Below are 15269 nucleotides of genomic sequence, written 5' to 3'. Positions count from 1 at the left end.
GCGAGCAATAGTGAAGCCCCCGAAGAAAGACAATCAGAAAACGATTGCTCACCCGACAATTCAACATGCCACAGTCTTTCTCCTACTAACAAGTGAGAGGGAGAGATGTCATCCTTTCCACAGTGAGAGGGGACATGAAAAGATCGCTGCTTCATTGTTACAGCCTGAAGTGACACTTATTCAAGCTCACCTGACTCATGAAACAGCAGACTCTGAGAGAGCGAGGGAGAGAGAGAGAGAGAGACACACACACAGACACCCCCCACTGTTTGATGCTTCGATCTGCTGCAGCACTTCAGTTGATAACATCGGTGAGGAATCGAGTCCATAGGGGTCTCCCAAGGCTGCACCTTGAAGGTGCAAGTCTTCCAGCTCACTCCTGGAGAAATCAAAAATGGCCGGTCAGCAAGCTCCGGGATCGCTGTGACGAATCGCAGTTTGAGTGCAGCTGTAGATCACGGACTCTGACACCACCCCAGCCACCTTGAAAAGAAAAGAGAGACATTAATGAAAGGAATTTAAGCTGCTTTGCAGATGAGCTCAAAGAAGTCGCCAACTGGCACCAACTTAGTGATCTTCAATTTTCAAATTTCAACTGTGTGTATTCATTCAAATCCTTTGATAAGCTCTTATACACAGCCCAGACTATTGACTCAAAGCAATCCCGTAACTGCCCCCCTGCCTCCTGCAGCCACCTCTTTGTTGTCCTTATCTCTGGATCCTTGCTCTTTAGCCTCTGCCTGTCTGCAGGTAGGAGGAGGATCAGATTTCTAGAATTGCAGTTTAGGCATGGAATGGTAGGTGTTCCTAATTGTAGGGTAGCATATGGTCAAGTGTATTGGGACTCTGGTGCTGCAGGTGCTACGTTGATAATTGGGCAGAGATTTCTTCAAACGGGCCTGATTGAAGTCCCCAGCAATGATTTGAAAGGTGTTGGGATTGGCTGTTTCTTGTTTGCTGATCGCTGCACTCAATACATTGAGCACCTGTTTAACATTGGCCTTTGGCTGTACGTAAACTGCAGTCAGGGTATCGGATGAGAACTCTCTTGGTAAGGAGAACAGTCAGCATTTAATTGTTAGATGTTCCCAGTCGGGGGAACATGAGTGCAGTAAGACCACTCCGTCCGAGCACCATATAGAACTTATCATGAAGCACAGACCCCATTTTTTGCCTTTTCCGAACCAGCAATCTGTCCCATCCTGTGTATTGAGGAGCCCTTGGGTCTGTTCACCGGATACCGTTTGCCTGGAGTGAGCCATGTTTCCATGAAACAGAGAACGCAGTAATTTCTCATTTCCCTCGAATACAGCAATTATGCCCTTAGGTCCTCACTCTTGTTCTCCAGTGACTGTACATTTGCTAACAAGGTGCTGAGTAGAGGAAGTGTCATGGCCTTTTATTTTATCCTGGCTTAGGGTTCTCCCCTCCTTCCTTTCTTTTGGCTGTGGTGATATACCTTCATCCACATAAAGCATGCTTGAGAGTTAAGCTTTCAGAAGATCGTGAAATTGCTAGTTTGATGAAACAGTTCAAAAGAACGTTACTTAAAGGGAAATTACAGGCTGCAGATTGCAGTGTGATTAATTCCAAGGAAGTATATTTAGAGATTTGTAAGCATGCCCACAACACATCGCAGTGGATCATTGGTACCAGCTTGAGAACCTTAAGAGGCGTTTTAAGGTTCTCCAACCTGAGTACTCTCTCTCTGGTTTCTCAATGTCCTATGGGGTCAACAGCTTAACATTCAGCTTCCACACCTCCCCACCCCCCGGCTGCCTTCTGGTCCTTCCGTAAGTGATAGGAAGCTCGGTGGAGACGGTGATCAGAAAAGAACACTGGCATGATATTGGTGCGTCTGAACTGAACGATACTCGATTGACCTGCACAACTTGATAATATTGTTGTAACTGAAGCCCGTTTAGAAGCTATTCTTCAATTACTTACTCACTTCACTTATGGCAACCCTGGTGTCAGAAACAACTTCCACCCAGGAATTCCGATGAAAGCGAATGTTCAGTTAGAACGCCGGAATACTTCGGCACTATGCACATTACCTCAGGATTCAATGCGACCATAAAAAATTGCTGTAGACTGCAGATGCAGTCACAAGATAAAGAAATACTGTGCTCATCTCCCAGAGTTTCAGGCTATGGTTTGTGAGGAATGCATATGGGAACTCATCATCTCTCATACTTCACCTCATTATATATTAGAGGTCATAATCAAACTAATGGGAATGAAATTATTCATTTTTCAGTAGGAAAGGAAAATAAAACGGAATATAGAAGAGGCATTACGCCATAACACCTCATTTACATATCCACCAATTTCAAAGTTCCAAATTTAAACAAAGTATCTCCGTTTAAAACAATTCCTTCCCTAATCTATCACTAGAAAGAAGATCAGGAGATAGAGCAGTGTTTCACTAATACTGAGTTAAATAAGACACGGGCACTCTTTGTTCCGACAGAATGACTAAAATAATGACACAAGAGTCTATCACCATCACAGCAGCATCTGTTTATGAGTTAACAGCAATTTTCCAAAACATTGAGCAGCAAACTATAAACTTATGCTGGATTGAAGTGGTCACGGAGGATGGTGTACAAGGATGGATCAGGGCTTCACTGGCCCTGAGCCTTGGACCTTGTGTGAATAGCCGGAAGCAGCTGATGGATCGGGGGCAGCTCGTACACCAATCCCAATCTCAGTCGGGGTTATTCAGTCCAAGGAAGGAGATTTTTTTATTAGCCAAACTACACTTTATTCATAATAAAAATATTTACAGGAATAAACTGCGCAATGCATTTTCATCTTTGTGTTTGTAAACAATGCATTTAATGTTAAATTATAATTTTTAAAAAGCACACATACCACTCATGTGAGCCCCTAGGGTACTACACTGCTACAGTATCTGAGGGGATTCCTCACTCAACCCGGCCCCTCCCTGTCCAGTAGTGGAGGAACCCTATACTGTGGTCCTTCCCCATTGAGACCTCGCACTAGCTGCACCAAGCTTCAGTGCGTCCCCCAGCACGTACTCCGGCAGTGTGGAATGTTCCGGTTGACAGCAGAAGCGGATCATTGCCCATCAAGTTTTCAGGCAGACCAACGGGTGTCTTTCACTGAGCTGATGAGCTTCCAGCTGCACTCGATGCCGGCTTCCCCGTGCGTCTCTGGGAACAGCCCATAGATTCGAGAGTTTTCTGCCATGCAGCTGCTCAGGATGAAAAGTGAGACGCACCCTTGCACTCTTCTCCATATCCTCTTAGTAAACCCATAGCCCGCAAAGAGGAAGTGACTGTCTTGTTCCTGTTTCCTTCCTCTCGGGGTGGGGGGGGGGGGGGAGCGCACGGCGGGATTGTTGTTCCAAGCATGCAGGAAGGATTGGACTGGAATGGCCCCTCTCACTGTTACCCAGGCGGGGTCTTGGTGCACGCTGGTGAGTTTTGGCGATGTGGCATTCTGCCAAATGGTATAGACAGTCTGCTCAGGAAACACCTCACCATGTCCATTGAGTCTTTCACCTGTAATTTCCACAGGGCGCTCTATGCTGACCACAGCCTGATGGACTTGTGGTCAAAGGTGCTGCTCTGGAAGAAATTTTCCATGAAAAACAGGTAGTGTAGCAACAGGCAGCTTACTGGGATGTTGTACAGCAATGGGGAAACACCAGGGATGGATAGAATCTGTGCATGTCATGGCATTTGGTGCCTGTATACTTTGGTTTCACACAGAGGCTGAGGCAGCCATGCACAAAGCTGATCATCAGGATGAGGGCAACATTGGGTACGTTTTTGCATCTTAGTCCAGGGATTCGTCCATTGTGTTTTACCATAAGACCATAAAATATAGGAGGAGAATTAGGCCATTTGGTCCAATGAGTCTGTTCTGCCATTTCAATCTGGTCGATTCATTTTCCCTCTCATGCCCAGTCTCCTGCCTTCTCCCTGTACACCTTCATGCCTTGACTAATTAAAAGTGATCAAATATCAAAAAGATATCTGTGGGGATGGGGGGGGGGGGCTTGTGCATTGTTTTTGCATATATCAAAATGAACTTTATTAAGATAATAAAAGAAGTTAATTTACATGAATCAAGCTGTGCTTTGCATTTTCATTGTACACATTCGCAATCAATCCCTCTGTACTGTTCTGTCGAACTCCTACATATCTAGAGCACTACTGCCTTTCATGTGGTTCCTGGGGTGGTATGATAACTGAGGGCTGGTGCATTCTGACCTGTCTGGTTTCTGGTTGCAATGTAGATGTGGAACTGGGAGGAGAACTATTTCCCCTTCTGGTTCCATATTGAAGTAAAATATTTTTGTTAGCAGCCATTGCCCTACAAATTCTCAGAAAGCTTGTAAAGGACAAGCCTGGAACCTTAGTGTTAATTTGTTGCAAAGACTCCTTAAACAAAAATTAATAACCTCATTAACATATCCAAGAAGATCCAGATTGTAATATTCAAATCACCTGGGATGCCTGAAATTTGCCTATGGTCCAAATGGAATTTAAAGTTTTGAAGTGCCCCCCTTGAGTAAACATCACAGCCATTCGGTAAAGGATTTGGTACCTGTCTTTCCTTGTAGAAAAAGGTCAGCTTCTGATCTTATTGGAATCTGCTCTTAAAAAAATGATAAGATGTTGTGTCTTTACATTGGTAAAATCTCCCAAGGTGAGTCATTGAGGTATTATCCAAGAGATTTGCCTTTTTTTCTTGAAAGATGTTGAAACCTCAACCAAGTATATTTTTTATAAGTTGACAGCATTAGTAAATTCCTTACCAAAGTTATATAATGCTGGAAATACTCGGCAAGTCAGGCAGTCTCTGAAGAAATGTTTCAGATTGAAGTTCCTTCATCAGATGTGGGAAAACAAATTAGTTTTAAGTTGCAGGAAGTATGAAAGAGAACCAGAAGGGCTATTCCAGAACGAGGTGGATGGTAACAGTTTTTCTCCCAGGGTAGGACAGTCTAAAAGTAGGGGCATAGAGTTAGGTCGAGAGAGGAAAGATTTAAAGGGGACCTGAGGAGAGCATTTTCATGCTGAGGATGGTGAGTATTTGGAGTGAGCTGTGTACATGGTTGAAGCAGATGCAATAGTACATTTAAGAAGCACTTGGGTTGTTTATTAGGAGGGCCTAGAGGGATATAGGCTGAATGCAGGAGAGGAGGATGAGCTGGGTGGGCACCTGCTGAGCATATATCTTGGTGGGCGAAGAACAAGTCTCTCTGCTGTATTGCTTTACATTGTCATAAAACACCAAAGACAATGAAAATCCTGCCAGAAAGAGAAGAACATCTTCAAAGCCTGGGATTCCTGGAAGAGAAGAGGCAGTGAATTCGATGGAAAATCAAAAAAAAAAATTACAATTGCTGGAAATCTGTAATTCTTTTGTGATGTATCTATCTGTTATTCTTTGATCTACTCAGCACTTGGTTACCCTACTGACTCTGGATGAACCAAAGGAGCTGAAAATTAATAAGCAAAGGAAATGGTCAAAGAAACAGGATCAAAGATAGGAACACAAAATATTTAATATCAGCTTTCTGAATGGCCAGTATTTGAAATATGCACAAAACAATGTAATAGTATTTATTATGTGATGTACAATTTCCCTGCCTTACCTAGTGTGATGTAGGAAGGCATAAGATAAATCAATTGTTCAGTTCTGTTCTGTTCCATTGAGCCCCTTTTGCTCAGAGACCACATGTACCTTATCAAGGCCCTTATCTGTGAAAAATTCAACCACAGTAAGATCAGAGACTGCCCCAATCCCATCCTCAGCTCACAGACCCATTGATGTTGATTGGGCCGAATCTGTCGCCGTTCCTCCTGTAGTCCACAATCGGCTCTTTTGTTTTTTGGACCTTGAAGACTGTGTATGTCCGGGGGTATATGGGAGGAATGGGGGCTTACTTTGATGTACGCTGTGTTCTGTGTTGTTCCGCCAGGTATTGTGACCACGCTATATTGAAGCTCACACATACGGGCTGTCCCTGCACACCCTTGGGTGTATTGGTTGTTAGTTCAAACCATTGTATGTTTTGATGTAAACGCGAACCTTAAATTTTTTAATTGCACAAAGGCAGAAATTCAATTTCTAACAAGTGTTGATCCCAACCCCAGCACTCACAATTTGCCAGACCCTCATCACGTTGCCTCGCAGCCGGGAGTTGCTGCATTTTCCACGAAAAGGAGACATACTTAGTTGCAAAACTTCTAGCAAAAAGGCGCTTTGCAATTACAACTTAATCCCTCCTAGTATGGTCGATCTACTTAATTTGTTTTCACATCTCCGCTGCACAAACCACAGAGGACGCGGAGAAGCAAGCGGTTAGGGGGAAAAAGGCGAAATCGAGTTTAGGTTTGGAGTCCGTGACAGAAATGGTGCTGGAGCGGGTAGAGGTTGGGATGGGGGTGGAGGCTCGGACACGGAGCCCTTGGGTATTAATAACTCCCACAGCAATTATTGACCAATTAATTATGTATTAGCCTTACACAAGCTTCTTCGAAGGAACGAAGCGATTGATCCGTCTGTTGTTGCCGGAAACGCTTCGCCGGTGAATCGGATCTGTTGCTCCGTCCGCCGCACACTAAGCAGTCAAAGAAGCGGCGTGCCGGTGCCCTGGTAAGTGGATTTGTACGGCATGTGCTCCGGATTGAGTTGTTAAGAACTTTTCTAAACGCCAGCTCTTTCTCCCCCCCCCACCCCCGCTTGTTATTCATGAAATATTTCTCTGTGCGCGGCATCGAACTGGCTGCGCTTGCTCGCCTGGAGGATTCCTTTGCAAGTTCTGTCAAAAGTGCTTGCGGTGTGGGACGCTCAACTTCTTTTGCAGATGTTGCTGTGTTTCAGATCTCGATAAATTGCCGTAATTCGTCGCCGGTAAGGCTTTAATCTTTTACAGTGTACGTGTGTGTTTTGTGTTATATCTTGTGGTAGGCTCGAACCCGAGAGGACTCGCACCACGCATTGCTCCTTCGAATCAAGTTGTCTATTTGGGGTGGGAATATCACAGTGTTGCATAGCCAGAGTTGAAGAGGGAGATTGAGGACCTAGAGATAGTGCTATGGGTTTCGAGGAGGCTCGGTGTTAATTCAGTGTACAGTATTTAGTTAATTGAAGATCACGCCTGGAATTTCTGCTATTAGTATGCAGTGTGAATTCCCGACAGCAAGTTCTTAACCCTCGTATGCCGGTGGATTGCTTGCCGAAAGAGCCGAGACCGTGTGGGGCCATTGGCTGAGAGGCCCTTTCTCGCCAGGTTTGCATGAAAGCTGTATAGTTCATTGTATATCAAAGCTGTATATCTCATTCCCATCTAGATATGTTCATACATGGCCTCCTCTACTGCCACGATGAGGCCAAACTCAGGTTGGAGGAGCATCACCTCATCTACCGTCTGGGTAGCCTCCAGCCTAGTGGTATGAACATTGAATTCTCCAATTTCCGGTAATTCCCTCCCCCTCCCCCCCATCCTAGGTCCCTCTCTGCCCCTCTCCCCTTTCAACTTTCTGCTCCTTTATCTCTACAGTTCTTCCATGCTTATCCCCTCACCCCTTTATCCTTCCTCTGATTGGTCTCCACCTGGCGCCTCGAGCCCTTCCCCCTCCCCTATCTCTCTTACTGGGCTTCCGCCCTCTCTTCCCCCCCCCCCCCCATTCCTGATGAAGGGTCTCGGCCCGAAACGTTGGCCACTCTTTTCTCACAGATGCTGCCTGACCTGCTGAGTTCTTCCAGTGTCGTGTACGTATTCTTCGATCCACAGCATCTGCAGTTGTAATTTTGTGAGCTGTATAGTCAGCTGTTCGTTTCACAAGAAGCCGCTAACTTTGCGATACTTCTGAGCTAGACCAGAATCCATCTCTAATTTAATACTTGGAAATCTGTGCATTGAACCAAAGTCAATGAAAGTCTCCAATTCAAAAGCCTACTTCAGGAAGGACTGAAGAGAAACAGGTTTGTTTACTGAAAATATGACATCTCCATAATATACAGTCAATATCTTCTTTCATGGAACCACACAGGTAATCTTATTCACCTACAACATGTCAACATCAGGAATATTTCACCCAAACACTTCCTCATTGAAATCTGTGAGGGGGCTACAGTGGTGGAAAAGTCTCAAGTGGTAGAAAAAGACTACGGGGGTGGTGAACGCTTTGCAGAGTGTATGCCCAAATTGGCAAGTCTTCAAAAAATATTGTCTCATGTCATGTTAATTTTGAGCAGAGGTTATCATCGATTAATGGAATTAGTAACAGTAGTTATGGACTTTATTAAGGAAAAAGGATGAGTCCTGTTGCTTATTTACAGTATATGTATTCTTGGCATTACGGTTCATAAATTTATAACAGAAGCATTGAAATAAATGAGTCAATTTTGAAACCGTGTAAAAAAATTATTAAAATATGGGTGGCACGGGCTCATTGGCTGTGCTGCATCTCTGAGTTAAATGAAATTAAATTAAAGTTTAACATTATATTTGCCATTCTTACTGCTGACTCAACCTGCAAGTTAATCTTTTGGAAATCTTGCATGAGCACTCCCAGGTCCCTTTGCACTTCTGATTTCTGAATTTGCTTCCCACTTAGAAGATAGTCCCTGTCTTTATTCTTTCTACCAATGTGCGTGACTTCCCAACGCTGTATTCCATCTGCCACTTTTTGCCCATTCTCCTCAACTAAGTTCTCCCATAGATTTCCCTGCTTCCTCAACTCTACCTGCTCCTCCACCTATCTTTGTATCTTCTGAAAACCTTGGCCACAAAGCCAAAAATCCACCATCCAGATCATTGACATGCAATGTAAAAAGGAGTGGTCCCTACACCGACCTCTGCAGAACACCAGCAGCCAACCAGAAAAGGCCCACTCTTTGCCTTCTGCCAGTCAGGCAGTCAATCTCCCATCCATGCTTTATCTTTCCTGAAATACCGTGTGCTCTTATCTTGAAAAGCAGTCTCATGTGTGACACCTTGACAAAGCCTTCTAAAAATCCATGTAAACAACATCCACTGACTCTTCTTTGTCTATCCTGCCTGTTTTTGACTCAAAAAAATTCCAACAGATTTGTCAGGCAAGATTTCCCCTTAAGGAAACCATTCTGACTTTGGCCTAGGTATCTTCAAATACCCCAAAACCTTGTCCTTAATAATAGACACCAACATCTTTCCAATCACCAAGGTCAGGCTAAGTGGTCTATAATCTCCTGTCTTACCTCCCTTCTTAAACAGTGGAGTAACTTTTGTAATTTTCTAGCCCTCCGGAACTATTCCAGAATCCATTGGTTCTTGAAAGAACACTACTGATTCCTCCACAATCTCTTTGTTATCTCTTTCAAAAGCCTGGGGTGTAGTCCATTTGGTCCAGGTGATGTATCTACATTCAGACCTTTCAGATTTCTAAGCACCTTCTTCTTAGTAATAGTGATTACACTCACTTCTGCCCCCTGATACTCTCGAATTTCTGGCATACTGTTGGCGTCTTCCATAACAAAGACTGATGCAAAATATTTATGGACTTTTTCCGCAATTTCTTTGTTCCTTGTTACTACGTCTCCAGCATCATTTTCCAGCAGTATGACACCTCTCTTTTATTATTTGTATATATTTGAAAAACATTTGGTATCCACTTTTATATTATTGGCTCGCTAACCTTCACGTTTCATCTTTTCTCTCCTTTCTTTGTTTGCTTCCTTAGTTGCTTTTTGTTGATTTTTAAAATGTCCTATTTCTCTGGCTTCCCACTAATTTTTGTTTATATTATTCTGTATGTCCTCTCTTTTTCTTTCATGCTGTCTTTCACTTTCCTCTTGATTTTACTCTGGCATGATTTGCTCTTGTGTGCCTCTCAACCTTTCCTTTCACGCAAGAGTCAAGTGGCCCCATTCATTGTTCAGTGAATGAAGGGTTATTAGGGAAATAGTAGCAGATCTGCATATCACTGCCAGTCAGGAGATCTGTAGTTTTCATAGCTTGGTAGGATGTGGCGAACTCTACTAAAGCTTGCTTTCATCACTGTACCAACTACCCCCAAACAGTCTAGGCTCTGACATTCAAATCCCCAATGCTTTGTACCTCTGGTCACTCAAGGTAAATTAGCCCGACTGTCTCTTCCCCAGTGACCACCCTCAGCCTTGGGCCTTTGACTGCTGAGACCATGTAGGAGGAAAGTGCATATAAGCACTAGATTAGTAATGCCTGCAGAGTATTATTCACTTTGGCATAGTAATTCCGAAGTGAGGCAGAATTGATGATTGAATTGAGCCCTAAAGATAGACATACACAAGAAGAGTCCATTTCTTTGTGATTTATTCAAAACTTTAATGAAAATAATGCCCTCAACTTCTGTTTTCTGCATGTCAATTCAAATGGAAAATTTAATGCAGAAATAAGATAGTAGTTGTATAATTCACTGCACCTCTTGATTTCACTCTGGTATGATTTTCTCTTGTGTGCCTCTCAACCTTTCCTTTCACGCAAGAGTCAAGTGGCCCCATTCATTGTTCAGTGAATGAAGGGTTATTAGGGAAATAGTAGCAGATCTGCATATCTGATCTGAATTAGTTTTGAAGTCAAAGTCAAGTTTATTGTCATATGCACAGGTGCAGTGAAAAACTTACTTGCAGTGGAATCACAGACATACAGTATCGTGTAAGCAGCATTCATAAATTAAAAATTGTGCATAATTTTTACAAGATGGTATGATGTTATTGAGTTTGCTGACTGCAAAGTTCTAAACTCAAGTGAAGATATAAATAGCTAAAAGTGCTCTCATTAAAAGGAATTATACTGTAACTACCCAATCTTCAAAGATGAGTTCACTTCCCTGTTTATTCTCCATGGTGAGTTTAGATGCCAATATCCCCTGCTATTCAAGTAGCATGTCCCCTCTCCTGACCAAGGAGAAGATACTTCCAGATAACAAAGTAGTTCAAACACTGTTTATTTAGTTACAGTGATACATGTTTAAATCCAAGCAACATTCCTAAAACATTTAAAACTCCCAGAGAATTTCCATCTTAAACATTTCCTAAAACACAAGCCACCTCCTAAAACATAAGCCATCTTCTATAAACTAAAAAAAACGTACCAGCGGTGCAGGTGGACAAGTCATCTGTCACAGAAACCAAAGCTAGAGGAATGGATTCTAGTTCATCCCGTGTTTGTTTCATGTTTTTTTTAATGATCCTTACCCCATTCTTAATAAGCCTGAACCGCTCTCTACATTTATACCCTGTTACTTCTACTTGGGTGACTTAACACATATATGATATTTCTTCAGATACCCTTTCTACACAAAAGGTCTAAACACAGCTTGGAGACATAGATCTCAGCTAATGTTGTAAAACAAACTTTATTGAGTATATAAAAGTCCCAAAATTAAGAGATCAGTTATTCAATATGCTAAAAGATAAGAGATCAGTTATTCAATATGCTAAAAGATATGATCCATCTGGTCTGCAAGCTTCCTTGCACTAAGCAACTTTTGTGAACAAGCACTCCCAAGTCCCTCTGCACAACAGCATGCTGCAACCTTTCACCATTTAAATAATAATCTGCACTTCTATTATTCCTTCCAAAGTGGATGATCTCACATTTACCAACGTTGCATTCCATCTGCCAGACCTTGGCCCACTCACTTAACCTATCCATATCCCTCTGCAGACTCTCCACATCCTCTGTACAATTTGCTTTTCCACTCAGTTTAGTGTCATCATCAAATTTTGCTATGCTACACTTAGTCCCCTCTTCCAAATCATCAATGTAAATGGTAAACAGCTGCAGACCCAGCACCGACCCCTGCGGCACCCCACTCACCACAGATGGCCAACTGGAGAAACACCCATTTATACCAACTCTCTGCCTTCTATTGGTTAACCAATCCACTATCCATGCCAATACACTTCCTGTGACTCCATGCATCCGTATTTTATGTACAAGTCTCTTGTGTGGCACCTTATTGAATGCCTTCCAGAAATTCAAATATACGACATCCACCTGTTCCCCTTTATCCACTGCACTCATTATGTCCTCAAAGAACTCCAGTAAGTTTGTCAAGCGGGAACTGCCCTTTCTGAATCCATGCTGCGTCTGTCTAATGGAACCACTCCTTTCTAAATGCTTCGCTATTTTTTCCTTAATGAAAGCTTTCAGCATTTTCCCGACTACAGATGTTAAACTAACTGGCCTACAGTTGCCTGTCTTTTGCCTACATCCTTTTTAAAAAAGTGGCATGACATTTGCTGTCTTGCAATCCGCCGGGACCTGCCCAGAGTCTGGAGAGTTTTGGTAAATGATTACCAACGTGTCTACAATAACCTCTGCCAATTCCTTCAGCACCTTGGGATGCATCCCATCAGGACCAGGGGACTTATCTACCTTCAGGCCCTCGAGTTTGCCCATCAGTATCTCTTTAGTGACAGTAATTTTATCGAGGTCCTTACCTCCCATTTCATCCATAACATCATTCTTTGGCATATTAGATGTGTCTTATACTGTGAAGGCTGACACAAAATAAGCGTTCAATGTCTCAGCCATTTCCTCATCACCCAATATCAATTTCCCTTTCTCGTCTTCCAAGGGAACTACATTGACTTTAGCCACCCTCTTCTGCTTTATATATTTATAAAAACTTTTGCTATCTGTTTTTATATTTTGTGCTAATTTACTTTCATACTCTATCTTCCCTTTCCTTGTTTCCTGTTTAGTTGTTCTTTGTTGCTTTTTAAAATTTTCCCAATCCCCCAGTCTCCCACTACTCTTTGCAACTGTACACATGAGCTTTCAATTTAATATAATTTGAGGCAATAAAATATGTTAACAGCCCATGTGCCCTTTTGTTATGAACCCCGTAACTGGGTCACTTACCAGCAAAGATAGAGAGGTCCGTTGAAGTCTGATGGTACTATTTTTAACAGTACTTATTGGTAAAAATACACAAAAATAATATCAATGCAAACATACAGATAATATATGTTGTCAATACTAACTCTAAAAGTGCGGGTATAATAATAATCAATAAGAAATAAGCTCTATCGTTGTCTAGGGGATAATGTATTGTCCGATGGAAATACAAAAGTCACTTTAGTTCATTCAGGCGGCAGCTTTTGGTTGGAGTCAAAAGACAGATTTTTAGAACTTGCCAGCTTTTCCTTTTTATGATGTCGATCCTTCCAGAGTTCTGTGGGTGTTGGTTTCTCCTTTCAGCTAAAGCCGTTCTTCTGTGGTAAGGCCCCCAATCCCGGCAAAGGGAAAGGACGCACGCGAGCCTCCCACCGGCTGTCGCTACCAAACGCTGTCACGGGACTTCCAGCGTCTCTCCTGGTGTGTCTAAAGGGGTTGTTCCCCAGACCCTCTTTTATCCTTACTCACGGGGTCTCAGATGTCAATCAGGTTGGGATGATGCAATCCCTCAACCAGCCCCCTCTGATCATTCCCTGAGGGCTTCAATGAATAGTACAGTACTCAATACACAATTCCGTCTCCAAGAGCCAATGGCCGTTATCCGTGGCTTTGTCTCGCTGAGGGCAGGACACACATTCCAAGCCCATGAGGATTCTCTCTCATTTCCTGGGTCCCCAGACCTGAATTAATAGCGATCTTGCGATTCTCAAAAAGGAGGGGGCTACTTTGTACCCTTCGGCCCCTCAGAGTTGTGGCACGTTCGTAACACTTTATTCAATTTTTAGTTTACACCTGTGGGCTGCATTTCTAAATGTTGAACTGAAGTGTGAACACAGCCTATGGGCGGACTTTGAAGGACTCTAACTCGTGTTCTCGGAATTCATTATTTATTTATTATTATTTGCTTTTCTTTTTTGCCTGTTGCTTACTTGTCAGTCTTTGTGTGTAGTTTTTCCATTCTTTCTATTGTATCTCTTTGCTCTGTAGCGAGTCCCTGCAAGAAGATAAATCTCAGTGTAACATGTGGTGATGTATATGTACTTTGATAAAAATTTACTTTGAACTTTGAATGATTCTGTTAATCAGGCAAGTGGCCACTCAGTGAGTTTCCCTCTGCACTCTGCACCACTCCCCATCCCACTTAACGTTGTTCCACACTTCAGACTCGCGTCATCAGCTGAGCTTCCTATAACAATCGATCTTCCTCCCATCACTTCCCCTAAATGTGGTCTCCAGCTCTATTCACATAAAACTACAGAGGTCTCCCCACCCTCCCTCTCAGTATGCGAATACGTCCCCTGAGTTACAATGTTCAACATTCATTACACCCGCCCATCTCCCTTCCTGCCCTTCCTTCTAGTTCCCTCTCTCCTGTGCTCTGAGTAGACATTGACAGTAAATTGTTATGAGAGTGTTCTGTTCAAAACTATGAGGAAATGTCTTTACTGACTGGGGACATAGGTTTAAACTCATTGCCAAGCATATAGCATTACCTTCCCAAAACGAATTGTGGGATTCATATTGCGTGAAAGTTGGGAGCAAGTAGATACTGCCGGACCCACTGAATCCCTCCAGCTTCTCCTGTGTTGCTCCAGCATCTGCAGTCGCGTGTGTTTTTTTTTTAAACCAGAGAATTTACCAATACCAAAAAGAATTGGACGTATTGGGTTGGGGAGTGCTGACTCTTTGTGCAACTCTTCTAAGGAACTGGTGCAGGGACAAGAGCCAAATGACCTTCTGTGCGGTACCATTCACCATTTTACTTGAGCTGAAAGGACAGAGTGTTTGCAGAAAAGCAGAGCTGAACCACGCCAGAGGTGAGGCACTGTTGTGTAAACAAACACGGGTTGAGGGAACGATAAGGACTCGTTTAAAAAGAAGTGTTTTAAAGAGAAAGCTATTGGATTATTGTAATCTGCTGACTTCAGGTTTATCGGAGTGAGTGGAATTAATATCTGTTTTGCTTCCCTTTAGTTTTCATTCCACACACATTAGTTGCCAAGAGCATTGCAATCTTGAGAGCTGATTCCCAAGTTGCTGGTGCATGGCTATACATCCCATAAATTCCCACTCAGTTGTTTGGGACATAAGGTTTTCAGGTAAGACAGGGAAGAGCAGAAAATATAGAGAGTGGCAATAATGATCAAGAAGAATATTATAACACTGGAGAGTGAAGATGTCCCAGAATGACCAAAGTTGAGATATTTGTGTAGCTAGGAAATGGTAGTGATGTTCAAGATTGTTTATTGTCATTCTTCAGTACACAAGTGTAAAAGACAATGAAATGATAGTTGTGCTGAATTTGATGCAGCATAAAAAACACAATAACCTAAAGAACACAATAAATATAAAT

At 42.8% G+C, this 15269-nt stretch overlaps 1 protein-coding gene across 5 annotated transcripts in view; it reads left to right on the top strand.

The window, feature by feature from the left end:
* The window catches only part of LOC140715349 (monocarboxylate transporter 12-like), a 116860-nt gene that overhangs the window by 23894 nt on the left and 77697 nt on the right, over nt 1–15269 (top strand). Inside the window, exons 1-2 of one of the 5 annotated variants that reach the window (XM_073027406.1) lie at nt 6240–6639; nt 6790–6897. The exons of 1 other annotated variant lie outside the window; for it this stretch is intronic. Coding sequence is in view for 1 of the 4 variants with exons in the window: in XM_073027403.1 (XP_072883504.1) it covers nt 14646–14733 (88 nt within the window). In the remaining 3 variants the exon portion in view is untranslated. Of the gene's footprint in view, nt 1–6239; nt 6640–6789; nt 6898–7397; nt 7465–14630; nt 14734–15269 lie in introns of those variants that run through there. 3 more of the 5 variants (XM_073027405.1, XM_073027408.1, XM_073027403.1) reach the window with 3 other exon arrangements.

This window comes from Hemitrygon akajei, chromosome 23 (assembly GCF_048418815.1).
Source record: "Hemitrygon akajei chromosome 23, sHemAka1.3, whole genome shotgun sequence".
NCBI lineage: Eukaryota > Metazoa > Chordata > Chondrichthyes > Myliobatiformes > Dasyatidae > Hemitrygon > Hemitrygon akajei.
Note: the sequence above shows the minus strand (reverse complement) of the source record. Positions and strands in the feature narration are given on the sequence as shown.